The sequence below is a fragment of the Salvelinus sp. IW2-2015 genome, linkage group LG16 (genome assembly GCF_002910315.2).
Source record: "Salvelinus sp. IW2-2015 linkage group LG16, ASM291031v2, whole genome shotgun sequence".
In the NCBI taxonomy this organism is placed as follows: domain Eukaryota; kingdom Metazoa; phylum Chordata; class Actinopteri; order Salmoniformes; family Salmonidae; genus Salvelinus; species Salvelinus sp. IW2-2015.
Window position 1 is genome coordinate 16725853 of NC_036856.1, and position 17589 is coordinate 16743441.

The 17589-nt window shown below is 45.8% G+C and overlaps 1 protein-coding gene across 2 annotated transcripts in view; it reads right to left on the reverse strand.

The window, feature by feature from the left end:
- Positions 1 to 1628: 1628 nt before the first annotated feature.
- LOC111975718 (uncharacterized protein C1orf21 homolog) overlaps positions 1629 to 17589 on the reverse strand; it is a 32346-nt gene continuing 16385 nt past the window's right edge. For both annotated transcript variants that reach the window (XM_024004259.2, XM_024004260.2), the window contains 5 exons: positions 14211 to 14340; positions 5575 to 5660; positions 4127 to 4197; positions 3532 to 3592; positions 1629 to 3250 (listed from right to left, as the gene is read on the reverse strand). In XM_024004259.2, coding sequence (XP_023860027.1) covers positions 3203 to 3250; positions 3532 to 3592; positions 4127 to 4197; positions 5575 to 5660; positions 14211 to 14301 — 357 coding nt within the window. In that variant the 5' untranslated portion in view covers positions 14302 to 14340 and the 3' untranslated portion in view covers positions 1629 to 3202. The remainder of the gene's footprint in view (positions 3251 to 3531; positions 3593 to 4126; positions 4198 to 5574; positions 5661 to 14210; positions 14341 to 17589) is intronic.

Sequence of the window (17589 nt, forward strand, 5' to 3'; positions counted from 1 at the left end):
AGCTGACACTCTAGAATTCTTCTTAACCTCATTGCGCATTCTGCACTTTGCTCTTGCAGTCATCTTTGCAAGACAGCCACTCCTAGGGAGAGTAGCAACAGTGCTGAACTTTCTCCATTTATAGACAATTTGTCTTACCGTGGACAAATGAACTTCAAGGCTTTTAGAGATACTTTTGTAACCCTTTCCAGCTTTATGTAAGTCAACAATTCTTCCATCTCTTTTGTTCGAGGCATGGTTCACATCAGGCAATGCTTCTTGTGAATAGCAAACTCAAATTTTGTTAGTGTTATTTTATAGGGCAAGGCAGCTCTAAGCAACATCTCCAATCTCATCTCATTGATTGGACTCCAGGTTAGCCGACTCCTGACAATTAGCTTTTGGAGAAGTCATTAGCCTAGGGGTTCACATACATTTTCTAACCTACAGTGTACATTTTTAAATTATGTATTCAATATAGACAAGAAAAACAACAATGTGTGTTATTAGCTTAAGCACTTTGTCTATTGTTGTGACCTAGATAAAGATCAGATCAAATTTGATGACCAATTTATGCAGAAATCRAGATAATTTCTAAGGGTTCACATACTTTTTCTTGCCACTGTATATTGTTTTGTCTTGACAATGTCACATTCATTTTGCGCTGGTTGGCTGTACCTGCACGAAAATTCCAGTAGTTTTCCTTCAGAGCTTGTTCTCCAAACATTTCCCAGCACTTTTATTTCAATGATTGATCAAAACTCGTTTGCGCATGGGTCTCTCGCCTCTCTGCAGCAGACATGATGAGCCATATGTTTGGAACATCAAATCGCAATAAAAATCACAGTATCAAATCACAATACATATCGGTACCTACGTATCTGTGATAATATCGTATCGTGAGGTCCCCCAGCCCTATTGAATAGGCTTTGTAATTCATGACGCCTCAGATGCAATTCTGATATTCAACCACCAGATGGCACAAAGCATCAGTCTTGACCAGAAGGTGTCTACACTCCACTTGTATAAACTGCAACATGGCTTTGGGAACAGTACCAGAGGAAAATCTACTGACTCTTCAATCCAACAGTGATGTCAGCATGAAACGACTTTCCTTACTCTAACTGTTAACCACATACCACCTCTGAGTCACACAGATAGACACCAGTGGTGTAAAGTACTTAAGTAGAAATACTTTAAAGTACTACTTAAGTAGGTTTTTGGGGTGTCCGTACTTTCCTATTTATATTTTTGACAACATTTACTTCACTACATTCCTGAAGGAAATAATGTACTTTTTAGTCCTTACATTTTCCCCTGACACCCAAAAGTATTTCTTACATTTGGGATGCTTAGCAGGACAGAAAATGGTAAAATTCACACTTATTAACAGACCCTCCCTGGTCATCCCTACTGCCTCTGATCTGGCGGACTCACTAAACACACATGCATCGTTTGTAAATTATGTCTGACTGTTGGGAGTGTGCCCCAGGCTATCTGTAAATAAAAAACTGTGCAGTCTGGGTTGCTTAATATAAAAATAAAAATAAATTATTCATACTTTRACTTTTGATACTTAAGTATGTTTAAAAACAAATACTTTTAGYCTTTTACTCAAGTAGTAATTTACTGGGTGACTTTCACTTGAGTCATTTTCTATTAAGGTATCTTTAATTTTACTCAAGTATGACAATTGGGTACTTTTTCCACCACTGATAGATACACACAGCAGATGAACAGCTCCTGTGTTATTATTTTTWATAGAAAAACAAAGTACTGAATCAAATGAAAAAGGAACGATCTAGTAATGATGACAGAATAACGTTCAGGGCTGTGTCTCCCAGGCAACCACACCTCTTTTCCTTTGAATCTCAATTCTCACTCCATGAAAAGGCAGTGTGTGTGTGTGTGTGTGTCAACAGAGGGTGACTCCACGCTGCCAGTAAGCGTCAATACTGCTGAGTTGAAGAGAAGTGGAGGCTGGGCTACCAATGCAGAGGAAAGAGTAATAAACACTACAAGTCCAGCAGCAGAAACCCACAGCTGCTGCTTCCAACATTCACCCAAAACCCTCATCACAGCCTATTAACATACTTACATAACACGTGGCTGAAGAATGACAGGAATACAATGGCATATGTGTTTGTGTATATATATATATGAGTCTGTCTGTATGAGAGTGTGTCTGTATGTATGTATGTATGTATGTATGAGCGTGCACTTCTGTGTCTGCATCTATGAATATGAAGTTGAGTGTGTTTCACATAGCCAGGGTCTGGTATATTAGTGTTGAGGGTATATTTAAGAGGACAGGTTGTGTAGTGACACAGGAACTCTGACCTATAGAGCTGTAGCCTGCAGGAGGTGATGCACTATGATAGAAGCAAAAAAAAACATTACAATAAACAAAAAATAATTAACTGGATCAACATAATAAAAAAGTCCTTCAAAAAGGCAGGAGTTCAGAGTTTCAAAATAAGCCACTCACTGACTCTTCTTTCTCTTATTAAAATATCTAGGTTTTTCTTTCCCCCCTCCCCTCCCCTCTCGGGTCCTCTCTGGCCCACTGCAGCAGCGAGCCTCCGTCGTCTGATGGGGGTTATGGAAGTGCCTCCCCCTCCCCAGCACCCCTCTTTCTCAATCCACATCTCTGCTCCTCACAGGCGAAGCACAATAGTAAGGGCCATGGAGGGTGGAAACCAGGAGGGTGTCTCCCAGACTCCCATAATGCTCATTCTTCCTCTGTTCGTCCTCCTTCTCCATGTTGTTGTCATGAGGGGGTGGTATACACAAAGCTGGACCAGGGACCACAGTACAGTTCACTGGGGTGGTAGTTGGGGTAGAGGGGAGGGTCTCTCCATAGTCCTGCAGGGCAGTGAGTCCACATGTCTGTTTGTATGTCTGTCTCCATGTGCGTCTCTCCATAGTCCTGCAGGGCAGTGAGTCCACATGTCTGTCTGTATGTCTCCTCGTTCGTCTCTCCCTCCAGTAATCCACTCAGGGGCCCAATGGGACGACAGCCAAGAGGGGGGCAACCGTCTTTGAGAATAGCTATCCATTGCTCTTTCACACACACACACAAAAAACCTACATGCTCACACAGACACATACAGAATCACATACAAAGGCAGTGGAACATACATACACACACTGATTCAGACGAACATGCACTCGCACACACTCTGGGAGGCTCTCTGTAGGGGGTTGAGTCAGGCCTTGTTTGCTATGTCCCATCCTCTGCCTCTTCTTCCTCTGAACAGTAGTCCTGTCCCTGTGGGCACACCACAGATGAGAGAGATGAGACAGAAGAGAGTGATGAAAGAGGTAGGACAGATAGCATCTCCGTAGGATAAATGGAGAAGTTAGATAAGACAGGGGTGAGTTGATAGGACTAAAGTAGTCTTTTAAAGTCCTAATCCGAATGCATCTCAATTTGAAGTATTTCCTGCCTGTCAGAGTTGGCTTTTAGCAGCCCCCAATCTCACAGGAGACTGTCTCTTTAAAATGTTCAGGTCCTGCTGGTTGGTCCCTCCCGCCCCCCCCCCCCCTCACCTTCTCAATCTTCTCATCCAACATCCTGAAGAACTCCTGCTGGCTCTCTGATGTGTGGATACTGAGAACGAGGGAGGGAGAGAAAGTGAGAACGAGGGAGGAAGTTAGAGGGGGAGGAAACGGGAGGCAACAAACACACCACTAGAATTTTCCATTACACCCCCCACACAGGACACACACACACACACACAGTTCTATACCCCCGCTTCGGCAAGAGCCTTCGTGGTTGTGGAGGAATTTGAATAATCATTTTATGGAGTACTCCCAACAAAGGTCTATAATCCAAACGCAAACTAAATCCAGCTCCAGCACCCATGCTAATCCACTCACAATGTCACCAAACAGAAACAGAGCCACAATACATGTCTGGAAACAAAAGACACTAGCCACTCAGCTCCCAGCTCCACTATAGTGATAACACTGATTTAAATCACACTGCCTGATACCATTTATGAATACATATAAAAAGCACAGCAATGATTGTTAAGTAACACCAATGACTAGCTGATAACATGTGCACACATACTCAGTGTTATTACACACATTTTATTATTATTACACTCACTTTGTCACAAACAAACATGTTTTTACTCACTTTGTCCTGTTGGCGTTGGCTCCAGAGCCTTCTTTGTGCGGTTTCCCCCTGTACTGTAAAGAGGTCTTCTCCTGAAACACACAGATCAGCTCATAGTTCTGACCCCCGACACTATACACAGAGCCCCCCGAACCCCAATCTGCCCATGTAGTAGACCTGGGGGGAGAGAATCTACCTGCCCCACCAGCCAGGGCCCTAAGGTTGGAAACATCCGTACCCTGCTGTGTTGTGTGTCCTTATGGTTAAGTGGACTGACAGGTCTGTGGCTGGAGGTAAGAGTTACCAGGCCCAGCTGCCTACCCCTGCTGCTGGGAAGAGACAGGCTGCCTACCCCTGCTGCTGGGAAGAGACAGGCTGCCTACCCCTGCTGCTGGGAAGAGACAGGCTCCGTAACCCCTGCTGCTGGGAAGAGACAGGCTGCCTACCCCTGCTGCTGGGAAGAGACAGGCTGCCTACCCCTGCTGCTGGGAAGAGACAGGCTGCCTACCCCTGCTGCTGGGAAGAGACAGGCTGCCTACCCCTGCTGCTGGGAAGAGACAGGCTGTCATGTAGATCTCGTGCATGAGAGCCTGGTCTGCCCTGCTCTTGCCTGGACCCAGACGCTGGCTGGGATGCTAAAAGGGACTGACCAGGGGAAAAACCTCCTTACCGGCCTGGATCATTAGAGGTGCTGGCTGTGCTTTGGAGGAGCATGGCATGCCAAGGGTTTAGCATGTTTTAAACTAGGAGCTGCCCTCTCCACAGCCTTCAGATCACTCTGRTACTGCGTATGCTCACTACAGGCATTTCATGGATATGCAGCGTCACAAATAAATCTATTTGTTGGTGTGTGCACTTTGACTCTGCAGGATTAAAATGTGCGTCTGTGAGAAACAGTCCCCTGTGAGTAGTTCCCGTTAAGCTTTCTAAAAATAGTCAAAGTCACTTCTGAAAATGACATTTGTTCTGCTGCATGTTTTAAGCCAGCTGTCGCATATGTCGAAACTAATGCCACTATGACGACGGCAGCACATTCACAACAATGGTGGAATAAAGAGACACTGAAATGACAATCAATAGTAGGGTAGGAGTTTCATTCCTCTAGAGTTTTGATTCCTTTCCTTCAATCGTTACCTCATCCAAAAGGGTGTGCACTTTTTCCTGGTTATTTTACAGTGTTTGTAGGAAAGAATAAATCGTAGCCATTGCTCACAAAATATAGGCCATGAAGGAAGGGGTTAAAACAGCCTTTAGTGAAACTCCCACATTCCATACACGCCAACACGTTGTCTCTACCTGCTCGGGAGGCACCATGGCTGTGTGTGTTGGGTTGGGGGGTTTCTGTGGATGTGTGCATTTAGCACAAACACTGTCTGTTTGCATGTGTTGATAGAATGTCAAAAAAGACTGTTTTCTGTGTGTTGATGAACAGTCAGACTGCGTGTGTGCGCGCGTGGCTCCTCTCTCACCAGGTTCTCCTGGTTGCGTGCGTTCACCCGGTCCTCCTCTCCACGCATGTACTTCACCTCCTCCACTCCCTTCATCTTGTACTCGTCTGTATGGAGAGAGAAAAACAGAGAGAACAGTTAGATAAATAAAACTACTCCTGCATACGAGTGGCACTGCACATACACACAGAGAAACCCCACCCAACAGTGGACAGAAAAACAGGTAACTATATTCCTGAGTAGATATCCAGTTTTCTGATAAAGCAACACACACACAGTATTATCAACTGGATTCTGTGTATTTGGCCCTTTCTCTGAAATAGACTCATATGACTGATAGGAAGGAGTGGGAGGGTGGGATGTGCAGTCAGTCTATTTGAATTGTCTCTGCAGCCTGTATGCTGTTCTACTCCTTTTCCTCTCACCGTCCCACACACACTCTATTCATCTCTCCCTCCTCACACAGTCTCACTCACTCTATCCTCTCTTCGTCTGTCTCTGTGCTTCAGTCCCTCAGACGCAGCATCCTCCCTGACACCTGTATCACCTGTGTGTGTGTGTCACACTGTGCGTCATCAGTGTGTGAAAGACATCAACATCAGAGCAGACACCCTAGAGGGCAGACAGGCCTAACTATGAGGAGAGACGGGGGATGGAGAGAGAGAGGGAGGAGAAAGAACACGTCGTTTTCTCTTCTGCTGCCTGGGGAATGTAAACATGCCAGAGCAAAGCAGCCCGCCTGAACACGCCTACACARACTACCTCAAACAACACACAGTGAATCAACCATCAGTCACTGTGGCTTAGTAACAGAGACAGGTAACAGGAGAAAAATGACTAACACTGAGCAGACATTAAAGGCACATGAATACATTAAGAATTAACCTAAAAGGACGGAGGAAAATGACTATATTGCATGTACATTTAAAAAAAATCTATTCCCATCTGTTTTCTTTTAGCCTGGTCCCAGATCTGTCCAGGTATGTCCTTGTATGGCATGACAATAACAATAACAGGCAGTTGGCTAAAGCACAGAGATCTGGMACCAGGTTGCCTACATTTGTCCATATTGGAGTGGATGTGTATCAGTGAGTGTGCGTCTCCACTGGCACTGACTGTGACAGACGATGGGGTGAAACAGAGGCGACAGGGCTGCTTGCTTCGTCTTGATGATGATAGGGCCATTTTAGGGACAATGACAGAGAAAGCGACTCTATTTTGAGAAAAACTAATTCTCTAATGTGGACATCTTTCTCATTAGGAGCTGGAGCTCTGTGTCAACCTTTAAGAGCTGACTGAGGGGCTGTGTGTCAGTTGGAACTAGTGTGTGTGTCAGTTTGCGCATGAGTGTGTGTCCATTCCCAGTCAGGCTGAGTGGAGTGGTCAGGGCAGTCTGTTACTCGCTCCTTTCTGCAGTCAGAGCCCCCTGCCTGGCCAGGCTGCCTGGCTCCCTCCCGCCGATTGTCCATCTACATAGCAAAACTGCTGCTATGCCAGTCACCACTCACCACCTGAGCCACGAGCACTGCACAATGCTGTGGAATGTCTAGCTGGGTCTAGGACCAAAAGGCTTCTCAACAGCTTTTACCCCCAAGCCATAAGACTCCTGAAAAGGTAATCAAATGGCTATCCGGACTATTTGCATTTTGTACCGCCCACCCCCACCCCCCCTTTACACTACCATATATCATATATGCAGTCACTTTAACCATACCTACATGTACATACTACCTCAAATCAGCCCGACTAACCGGTGCCTGTATATAGCCTCGCTACTGTATATAGCCTCGCTACTGTTATTTTTCACTGTCTTTATTTCTTTACTTACCCATTGTTCACCTAATACCTATTTTTTACTTAAAAATTGCACTGTTGGTTATGTGCTGTAAGTAAGCATTTCACTGTAAGGTCTACACCTGTTGTATTCGGCGCAGGCAACAAATAAACTTTGATTTGATGAGGGGAAAACCAGCAGCAGCAGCAAGCTAGCTCATTCTCCAATAGAAAGGTGCAGTACTGAGAAACGGATTAACAGACTCTGACCAAAATCGAACTCCTGTTGCAAGTATCAGTTTAGTTTAATCCACTAATAATAAGGCTTGTGCTGACGTGCCTGGACATGCATGCAATAAGCAAGCTAGCTAGGTAAGCAGAAAGCTATGTGACCTGTTAGCAAAGATTACAGATAACTAACCCTTTCATCTGATGTGTTAGCTACTGTGCTAGCGAGCTGGCTAGATTAGTTGTTTTGAATTTCATCCTGGCTGCTACTTTTTCCAGATCACAGATGACTGAAAATAAGCATCCGTGATCACAAGTCATGACATTGGACCCACTTGCACTGAATAGATGTTAATTTAGATTGTCAAACTAACAGTCCCTATATGATGTCCTTCCATACAGTTGTGACATGCTGGAGTGATGCTTCTATGCAAATGTTGTTGATCAGTACGCTAATATACACAAGAGTGTACAAAACAGTAGGAGCACCTTGCTAATATTGAGTTGCACCCCCTTTTGCCCTCAGAACAGCCTATATTCGTCGGAGAACGGACTTCAAGGTGTTGAAAACGTTCCACAGGGATGCTGACCCATGTTGACTCCAATGCTTCCCACTGTTGTGTCTAGATGGCTGGATATCCTTTGGTTGGTGGACCATTCTTGATACACACAGGAAACTATTGAGCGTGAACAACCCAGCAGCGTTGCAGTTCTTGACACTCAAACCAGTGCGTCTGGCTCCTACTACCATACCCTGTCCAAAGGCACTTAAATATTTTGTCATGCCCATTAACCATCTGACTGGCACACACACACACACAGAAGCCATGTCTCAATTGTCTCAAGGCTTAAAAATGCTTCTTCAACCGGTCGCCTCCCCTTCATCTACACTGACTGGATGTAACAGGTGACATCAATAAGGGTTCATAGCTTTAACCTAGTCAGTCTATTATGGAAAGGTGTTCCTAAAGTTTTGTCCACTCAGTGTAAGTCCCACATGGAAGACAAACAGATTGTTTGTCATCTGTAGCAACATTGACTCCACTGATCAGTCAGAATAAGCTCAATAACTCAATGTAATGCACACACTCCTATTGAATATGCAATCACCTGTATTGTGAAAGTAGGCTAATGCCATCTTAAATTCACCCAGTTTATCAAGATTTATCATTCAAATAAATAAAATAATTACCATTATGTAGTTAGATAGTTTTTACCAAAAATTGATGTCACTGGGACATTTTGTCACCAACATTTTCCAATTTAATGATATTGAATATCGGCCATCGGCCTCCTTGACCCCCAAAACCGGCATCGAACCTAAAAAAACAACAACTATTGGTCGTTCTCTACTGCCTGGGTTGGTTACCTAACAATGTACTATGTCAGACCAGGAATCATTATTACTGCCCTACAAGCCCGCCTGGCCAGGTAACAACACTATATTCCACTATTGTCCTAGCCGTTTCGAAATGAAAGGGGCTTATGTGATCTCATACTAGTAGAGACTATTACTCTCATATTACTTACAGCTCAAGTCTAAAGAGGATGTTTCTTATGCACACGTAAGCTATACTGAACAAAAATATAAACGCAACATGTAAATTGTTGGTCCCATGTTTCATGGGCTGAAATAAACAATGCCAGAGATTTTCCATACCCACAAAAGCTTATTATTTTGCTCAATTTTGCACACATTTGTTTACGTCCCTGTTAGTGCGCATTTCTTCTTTGCCAAGATAATCCATCCACCTGACAGGTGTGGCATATCAAGAAGCTGATTAAACAGCATGATCATGACACAGGTGCACCTTGTGCTGGGGACAAAAGTCCACTATAAAATGTGCAGTTGTGTCACACAACACAATGCCACCGATGTCTCAAGTTGAGGGAGCGTGCAATTGGCATGCTGACTGTAGGAATGTCCACCAGACAATGAAATGTTAATTTCTCTACCATAAGCTGCCCCTAATATTGTTTTAGAGAATTTCGCAGTACAATCAACTGGCCTCAACCGCAGACCACATGTAACCACGCCAGCCAAGGACCTCCACATCCGGCTTCTTCAGCTGCTGGATCATCTGAGATCAGCCACCCAGACATCTGATGAAATTGTGGGTTTGCAAAACTGAAGAATTTCTGCACAAACTGTCAGAAACTCATCTGCACGCCCGTTGTCTTCACCAGGGTCTTGACCTGACTGCAGTTCGGCGTTGTAACCGACTTCAGTGGGCAAATGCTCACCTTCAATGGCCACTGGCACGCTGGAGAAGTGTGTTCTTCACGGATGAATCCCGGTTTCAACTGTACCGGCCAGATAGATCTGAAGCGACGTGTACAACAGCGTTCCAGTTCCRGCCAATATCCAGCAACTTCGCCTAGCCATTGAAGAGGAGTGGGACAAAATTCCACAGGCGACAATCAACAGCTTGATCAACTCTATGCGAAGGAGATGTGTTGTGCTGCATGAGGCAAATGGTGGTCACCAGATACTGACTTCTTTTATGCACACCTTTTTTTTAAAGGTAGAGTGCATTTGGAAAGTATTCAGACCCTTTAACTTTTTCCACATTTTGTTACGTTACAGCCTTATTCTAAAATGGATTCAATTGTTRCCCCCCCTCATCAATCTACACACAATACCCCATAATGACAAAGCAAAAACAGGTTAAAACATTTTTGCAAATGTATAATACTAAAAAAAATTACTGCGTTAAAGCACCTTTGGCAGCGATTACAGCCTCGAGTCTTCTTGGGTATGACGCTACAAGCTTGCAGATCCTCTCAAGCTCTGTCAGGTTGGATGGGGAGTGTTGCTGCACAGCTATTTTCAGGTCTCTAGAGATGTTCGATCGGGTTCAAGTCTGGGTTCTGACTGGACCACTGAAGGACATTCGGAGACTTGTCCCGAAGCCACTCCTGTGTCGTCTTGGCTGTGTGCTTAGGGTCCTTGTCCTGTTAGAAGTTGAACCTTCGCCCCAGTCAGAGATCCTGAGCACTGTTTGGTTTTCATCAAGAATCTCTCTTTACTTTGCTCCGTTCATCTTAACCTCAATCCTGACTAGTCTTCCAGTCCCTACCGCTGAAAAACATCCCCACAGCATGATGCTGCCACCACCATGCTTCACCATAGGGATGGTGCCAGGTTTCCTCCAGATGTGACGCTTGGCATTCAGGCCAAAGAGTTCAATCTTGGTTTCATCAGACCAGAGAATCTTGGTTCTCATGGTCTGAGAGTATTTTAGGTGCCTTTTGGCAAAATCCAAGCGGGCTGTTGTGTGCCTTTTACTGAGGAGTGGCTTCCGTCTGGCTACTCTACCATAAAGGCCTGATTGGTGGAGTGCTGCAGAGATGGTTGACCTTCTGGAAGGTTCTCCCATCTCCACAGAGGAACTCCGAAGCGCTGTCAAAGTGACCATCGGGTTCTTGGTCACCTCGGGTTCTTGGTCACCAGTTGGTGGTTGAAGATATCCCTCTAGTGGTGTGGGGGCTGTGCTTTGGCAAAGTGGGTGGGGTTATATCCTTCCTGTTTGGCCCTGTCCGGGGGTTTCTTCTGATGGGGCCACAGTGTCTCCTGACCCCTCCTGTCTCACCTTCAGTATTTATGCTGCAGTATAGTTTGTGTCGGGGGCTAGGGTCAGTTGGTTTATACCTGGAGTACTTCTCCTATCTTATCCAGTGTCCTGTGTGAATTTAAGTATGCTCTCTAATTCTCTTCGTCTCTCTTTTCTTTCTCTCTCTCGGAGAACCTGAGCCCTAGGACCATACGTCACGGCAAACCGGGCATGATGACTCCTTGCTGTCCCCAGTCCGCCTGGCCTTGCTTGCTATTCCAGTTCAGCTGTTCTGCCTGCGGTTATGGAACTTGCCACCTGTCCCAGACCTGCTATTTTCAACTCTTAATGAATCGGCTATGAAAAGCCAACTTGAAAAATTATTCATGATTATTATTTGACCATGCTTGTCACTTATTGAACATTTTGAACATATTGCATAGTTCTGTTATAATCTCCACCCGGCACAGCCCAGAAGAGACTGGCCACCCCTCATAGCCTGGTTCCTCTCTAGGTCTTCCTAGGTTTTGGCCTTTTCTAGGGAGTTCTTTCCTAGCCACCGCATGCTCTACACCTGCATTGCTTGCTGTTTGGGGTTTTAGGCTGGGTTTCTGTACAGCACTTCGAGATATTAGCTGATGTACGAAGTGCTATATAAAATAAACTTGAAACTTGATTGACCTCCTTGACCAAGGCCCTTCTCCCCCAATTGCTCAGTTTGACCGGGCAGCCAGCTCTAGGAAGAGTGTTGGTGGTTCCAAACTTCTCCCATTTAAGAATGATGGAGGCCACTGTGTTCTTGGGGGGCTTCAATGTTGCAGAATGTTTTTGGTACACTTCCCCAGATCTGTTCCTCGACACAATCCTGTCTCGGAGCGCTACGGACAATTCCTTCGACCTCATGGCTTAGTTTTTGTTCTGACATGCACTGTCAACTGGGTGTGCCTTTCCAAATCATGTCCTATCAATTGAATTTACCACAGGTGGAGTCCAATCAAGGTGTAGAAACATCTCAAGGATGATCAATGGAAAGAGGATGAACCTGAGCTCAATTTCCAGTCTCATAGCAAAGGGTCTGAATACTTATGTAAATAAGGTATTTCTGTTATCACTTTGTCATTATGGGTTATTTTATTTGTAATAAATTAGCAAACATTTCTAAAAACCTAATTTCACTGTATGGGGTATTGTGTGTAGATTGATGAAGAAAACAATGTATTTAATCAGTTTTAGAATAAGGTTGTAACGTAACAAAATGTGGAGAAAGGGAAGGGATCTGAATACACCCTCTGTGACCATCAGATGCATATCTGTATTCCCAGTCATGTGAAATCCATAGATTAGGACCTAATTAGTTTATTTAAGTTCAGTGATTTCATTATATGAACTCTAACTCAGTAAAATCTTTGAAATTGTTGCGTTTATATTTTTGTTCAGTGTAAAATCAGTTAGATACGTCCTGAATTACATCATGTAGTGCGCTGCGTGAGGCTTCATTTTGCATTCGCAGTTCTGAATGTCCATTCAACAATAGCCCCATAGCGACTATATATAAACTACAATACAACCAATACACCCACTCACAACAGTCTGGCCAACAACAAATAAAATCGTAAAACTGCAACAAGACAACAAGTGACGTGCTAAAGGCAACACAATTAATCAGAAAGTGTTGCCATTTTCTCTCATTCCCCTAGTGTTTGTGTAAAGGAGCTCAGCCTTTCCTGTTGTGTGAGTAAGGTATCGATGGATGGAGGAGGGCAGGGAGCCGTGACCCAATGCTGCGATAAGGGAGAGAGGAAGGAAAGGGAGGGGGAGCGGAAGGGAGGGAGTCATTGAACAGCCGGGGAGGACATGGAGAAGAAGGGAGATGTTTTAATACGGAGAGGGAGAGGAAGGAAGGAAGAAAGACAAGAAAGTGAGGCCCTGGAGAGGAAAGGGAGGAGATAGATGAACCGAGAAGGGAAAAAGAGAATCCTTCATCCACGTCATCTTCTCTCAAGGAATATTTCCCTTCCTCCTCCAATCAAGTGTCACGATGCAGCCATTCCTTAAAAGAAAAAGAGGAGTGACTAATAGAGGGAGGGACAGAGTGATAGGGGGAGGGTCAGAAAGAAAGTCAAAAGGAAAAGGAGAGAGAGAGAGGCACAAAGGTCAGCCCAATGACTTATGGGTCCAACAGAGAGAGGGAGGGCGTAGAGAGAGTAATAGAGTGAGGGAAAGAGTGATAGAGAGGGAGAACAGACCGATGCCGCCCGTGGCTCATCATCTGCCATTTCCGGTGTGGGTATTCCAGCGTGTTGCTCCTAATTCTTAAATCGGTCTCTAATCCCTCATCCCATCTCTCTAATCCTAGCCACAGCACCCAACCTGCCCAGCAAGCAGCTATAATTGATGCTGTTAACTAGATACACTTTCTTAACCCTCTCACCATGTCCAAGCTCTAAAACATTAAGTACTAAGAGGACAGAACACCAAAACCACTCAGCTATCCTAGAGGCTACTGCACCAAGTAGTATTCACACAGGGTAGGAGGGAGGAAGAGAAAGGGTAACATGACACATATTGACGTTTTCTGAAATCTGCACTGCCCATGTCAGCAACTTGGCATTCATTAATAAAATATATAGCCTGATGTACTCATTTAAAAAAGTCAGACTAAAAAGGTGGAATAGTCAAGCTGCCCTTGTAGAATAGAGATTGGGTATAGAGCGAGACTAGAGGAGAGGTAATACAGATAACATAGCCAACAGGCCAGTGTGTGTGGAGTGGACATGCTACAGATGTGTAATTATATTTCTACGGGACATGCTACAGATGTGTAATTATATTTCTACGGGACATGCTTCAGATGTGTAATTATATNATATTTCTACGGGACATGCTACAGATGTGTAATTATATTTCTACGGGACATGCTACAGATGTGTAATTATATTTCTACGGGACATGCTACAGATGGGGACGATGTTCTACAGGTAAAGGAAGCCTGGTCAGCAGCTGGTATAGCGTAGAGAGAGATTAGACAGGCAGGTGTATATAGAGACGGCTACAGGTGCGGCTGGAATGTAGAGGGTGTACTTTATGATACTGTGTACTGACCGGTGAAGAGGTCTCCGTTGCTGTAGGCCTTGCCCCGGCCCTCCTCGTCGCTGGGCACGGCCGACACCTGCTTAGCAGAGGTGCAGCCCATCGCCTCACTCTCTGGCTCCTCTCCTCATCGCACTCTCACCTAGAGACGGATAGAGGAGAGAGTGGTGGAGGTGGGTGGGAGGAGAGAGTGGAGGTGGGTGGGAGGAGAGAGTGGAGAGTGGAGGTGGGTGGGAGAAGAGAGTGGAAAGAGAGACTAAGTTAGAGTCCATAGCAGCTGTTGACAGATAATTACATTGGTTGACACAGGCATTGTATTTTAATGATGACTGGGAGAAAGCTACACAATCCCAACCTCTGAGCCTGTCACTGAGGAGAAGGAGTGTCAGTCACACGCACAATGTCACAGGCACAGAGTATCAGACTGTCAGTCACGGGCAATATACTGTCACAGACAGACTGTCAGGAACACACACACACTATTGTCACAGGCATAAAGGAAAACACTGTCAGAGACACAGCATGGCAGCATCAGCCACCACCAACACCTAGAAACCCACAGCCAGTCAAATAAAGAGACAGACACAGATACATACAGAGACAGACACAGATACATACAGAGGCAGGTCTCCCCCTCTCTCTCTCTCTCTCCGAGTCTGTCTGGGTCTCTCCGAGTCTGTCTGGGTCTGTGTGTGTGTGTGTGTGTGTGTGTSTCTCTCTCTCCTCTCTATGTGCGTCTCTCTCTGTGTCCCTCTCTCCATGTGTCTCAGAGACAGAGACACAGAAAGACAGACACACAGAGCGGTCCGACAGACACAGAGCGGTCCGACAGACACAGAGCGGTCCGACAGACACAGAGCGGTCCGACAGACACAGAGGGTCCGACAGACACAGAGCGGTCCGACAGACACAGAGCGGTCCGACAGACACAGAGCGGTCCGACAGACACAGAGCGGTCCGACAGACACAGAGCGGTCCGACAGAGAAATAAAAGAGGGTCAGATAGGAAGAAGAATAGAGAGAGAAACAGGTTGGAGAGAGGTAGAGGAAAAAGGAGAGAGAGAGTAATGGGAGGCCAGAGAATAGATGAGTAGAGAGAAATGGTCCAGAGCATCAAAAGGCTGTTGACACTCCTACTCTGTGTCCCTCCTCTGTGTCCCGCCCCTCATTTGAAGCTGACAGGAGGACATTGTTTACTTCAGACCCAGCCTTCCTCCAGCCAGCTGTCTGACCACTGCACAAAGCACCAGGTGTGCAGAGAGGAGTGTTTGTCTGTGTGCAGACTGAATAGTGTGAGCGTATGTTATTTGCATGCGTGTTTGAGAATTGTGTGTGTGTGTGTGTGTGTGTGCGCGTGTGTCTTTCACAGCTTTCTTGGCTAAATAGCATTCATCTTCTGAGGTTGAGGGGAGCTTACACAGGTCTTTGTGAAAGGTCCAGAGAGTGAGAGGGATTCTTCTGGGGGGGGCTAGAGTCATACACACGGCTCTCTCATTGGCAGCAGCCCAATTCTGCCTGACTACAGAGGATGGGTTGGTAACCAACAGAGTCACCTGTGGCCTGGTGGCGAGGCCTACCTCAGTCCCTTATCACTGCTGCCCAGGCACTGTGGACTGCAGCCCAGGCTGCTCAGGCACTGTGGACTGCAGCCCAGGCTGCAGGCACTGTGGACTGCCTTGCCCAGGCACTGTGGACTGCAGCCCAGGCTGTGGACTGCAGCCCAGGCTGCCCAGGCACTGTGGACTGCAGCCCAGGCTGCCCAGGCACTGTGGACTGCATGTTCGTGTCTGAGCTGGAGAAACTCAATTATGGCTCAGACCATGGAGTCTGGCTGGGCACATTTCTTAAGCGTGCAGACGGGTGTGAGGTAAGAGAGAGAGATAGAGAGAGAGAACGAAAACCTCTAGCTCTCCTCCTGACTGAATCGTATGCCATAAGTGTTTGAAAATCCCAGTTCCAATGAATGGATGTCTAGTTAGGAATCTCACTGTCCTCGATGTGCCATCCTAGTCAGGTCAATAGTGGTGTTTGGGCTGTGTGTTAGTAGAGCACAGCGTTGAGTTTGCACAGAGGGGATGTGGACAATGCAGGCCTGTCAGCTAGGAACAGATGTGGAAGGGTGTCAATGGGACAAGCTTACACTGCCAGCTAAGACCCTGACACAAGCCAGATCCAGCACTCACACACACTCTCATTTGATGATATCAATACACACACGTTGCAAGGGCAGAGATAGTTAGGCCTAACAAATATGCAGGTTGCAAACCCACTTCTAGTATTCTGCCATTAGGCCTCTCTCTGCATTATACCAAAGGTCTACAACTACTGTATACCTGCTTAAATCATGCTTTTTACTCAAGGGATCAACAAAAAGCTACAAGCCACATTCTAGTGTTTAACCCCACACAGTCTCAGTCTACCTGCAGGTCTGTGAGTAGTGGAGCTGAGGGGTATGTGTACACACACAGAGCGGTACTCTACCTGCAGGTCTGTGAGTAGTGGAGCTGAGGGGTATGTGTACACACACAGAGCGGTACTCTACCTGCAGGTCTGTGAGTAGTGGAGCTGAGGGGTATGTGTACATGCACAAGCTCCCTGTATATAGCCACATTATTGTTATGTAATTTTCTTGTGTTACTTTCAAATTACATTTTTTACTTTAGTTTATTTAGTAAATATTTTCTTAACTATTTCTTGAACTGCATTGGTGGTTAAGGGCTTGTAAGTAAGCATTTCACGGTAAGGTCTACACGTGTTGTGACAAATAAAATGTGATTTGATTTGCGGAGCTTGTGTGCACGTGTTTATGCAAGCACGCTTGTACACATACCCCTCAGCTCCACTACTCATAGACCTGCAGGTAGAGTACCGCTCTGTGTGTGTACACATACCCCTCAGCTCCACTACTCATAGACCTGCAGGTAGAGTACCGCTCTGTGTGTGTGTGTGTGTTGTAAAATGCCATGTTCAAAGAGACACACGCTCAGTAGTGTGTGTGAACCTTCTCAAGTGCACAGCTGTGCCAGGAGCTTTCAGCCACCATAGAGCCTGAAAAACTGGCTGGGCAGGCCCGCCTATCCTGGAGCACAGCGGAGGGCCTCAGAGTATGGTTAAAGGCCCGGTCTCTGAGGCCTATCGTCAGCCATGATGACAGTGACAGGGACAAAGTCAGKAGTGGTACCAGGGCTGAAAGTAAGAAACCCTGCGTTCTGTCTCTCTCTGACACAAAAGGACAACTCCTGAGCCAAATCACCATAATATTTACACTAGCCAACAGCAAACCCATGTACCGCACCGCTTTCCCTTGTCCCAGTTTAAACACTACATCAGCCTGACAAGCCGGCAAGCTGTGCCAACACACACACACGCGCTCGTAACCTCGTACACCCTC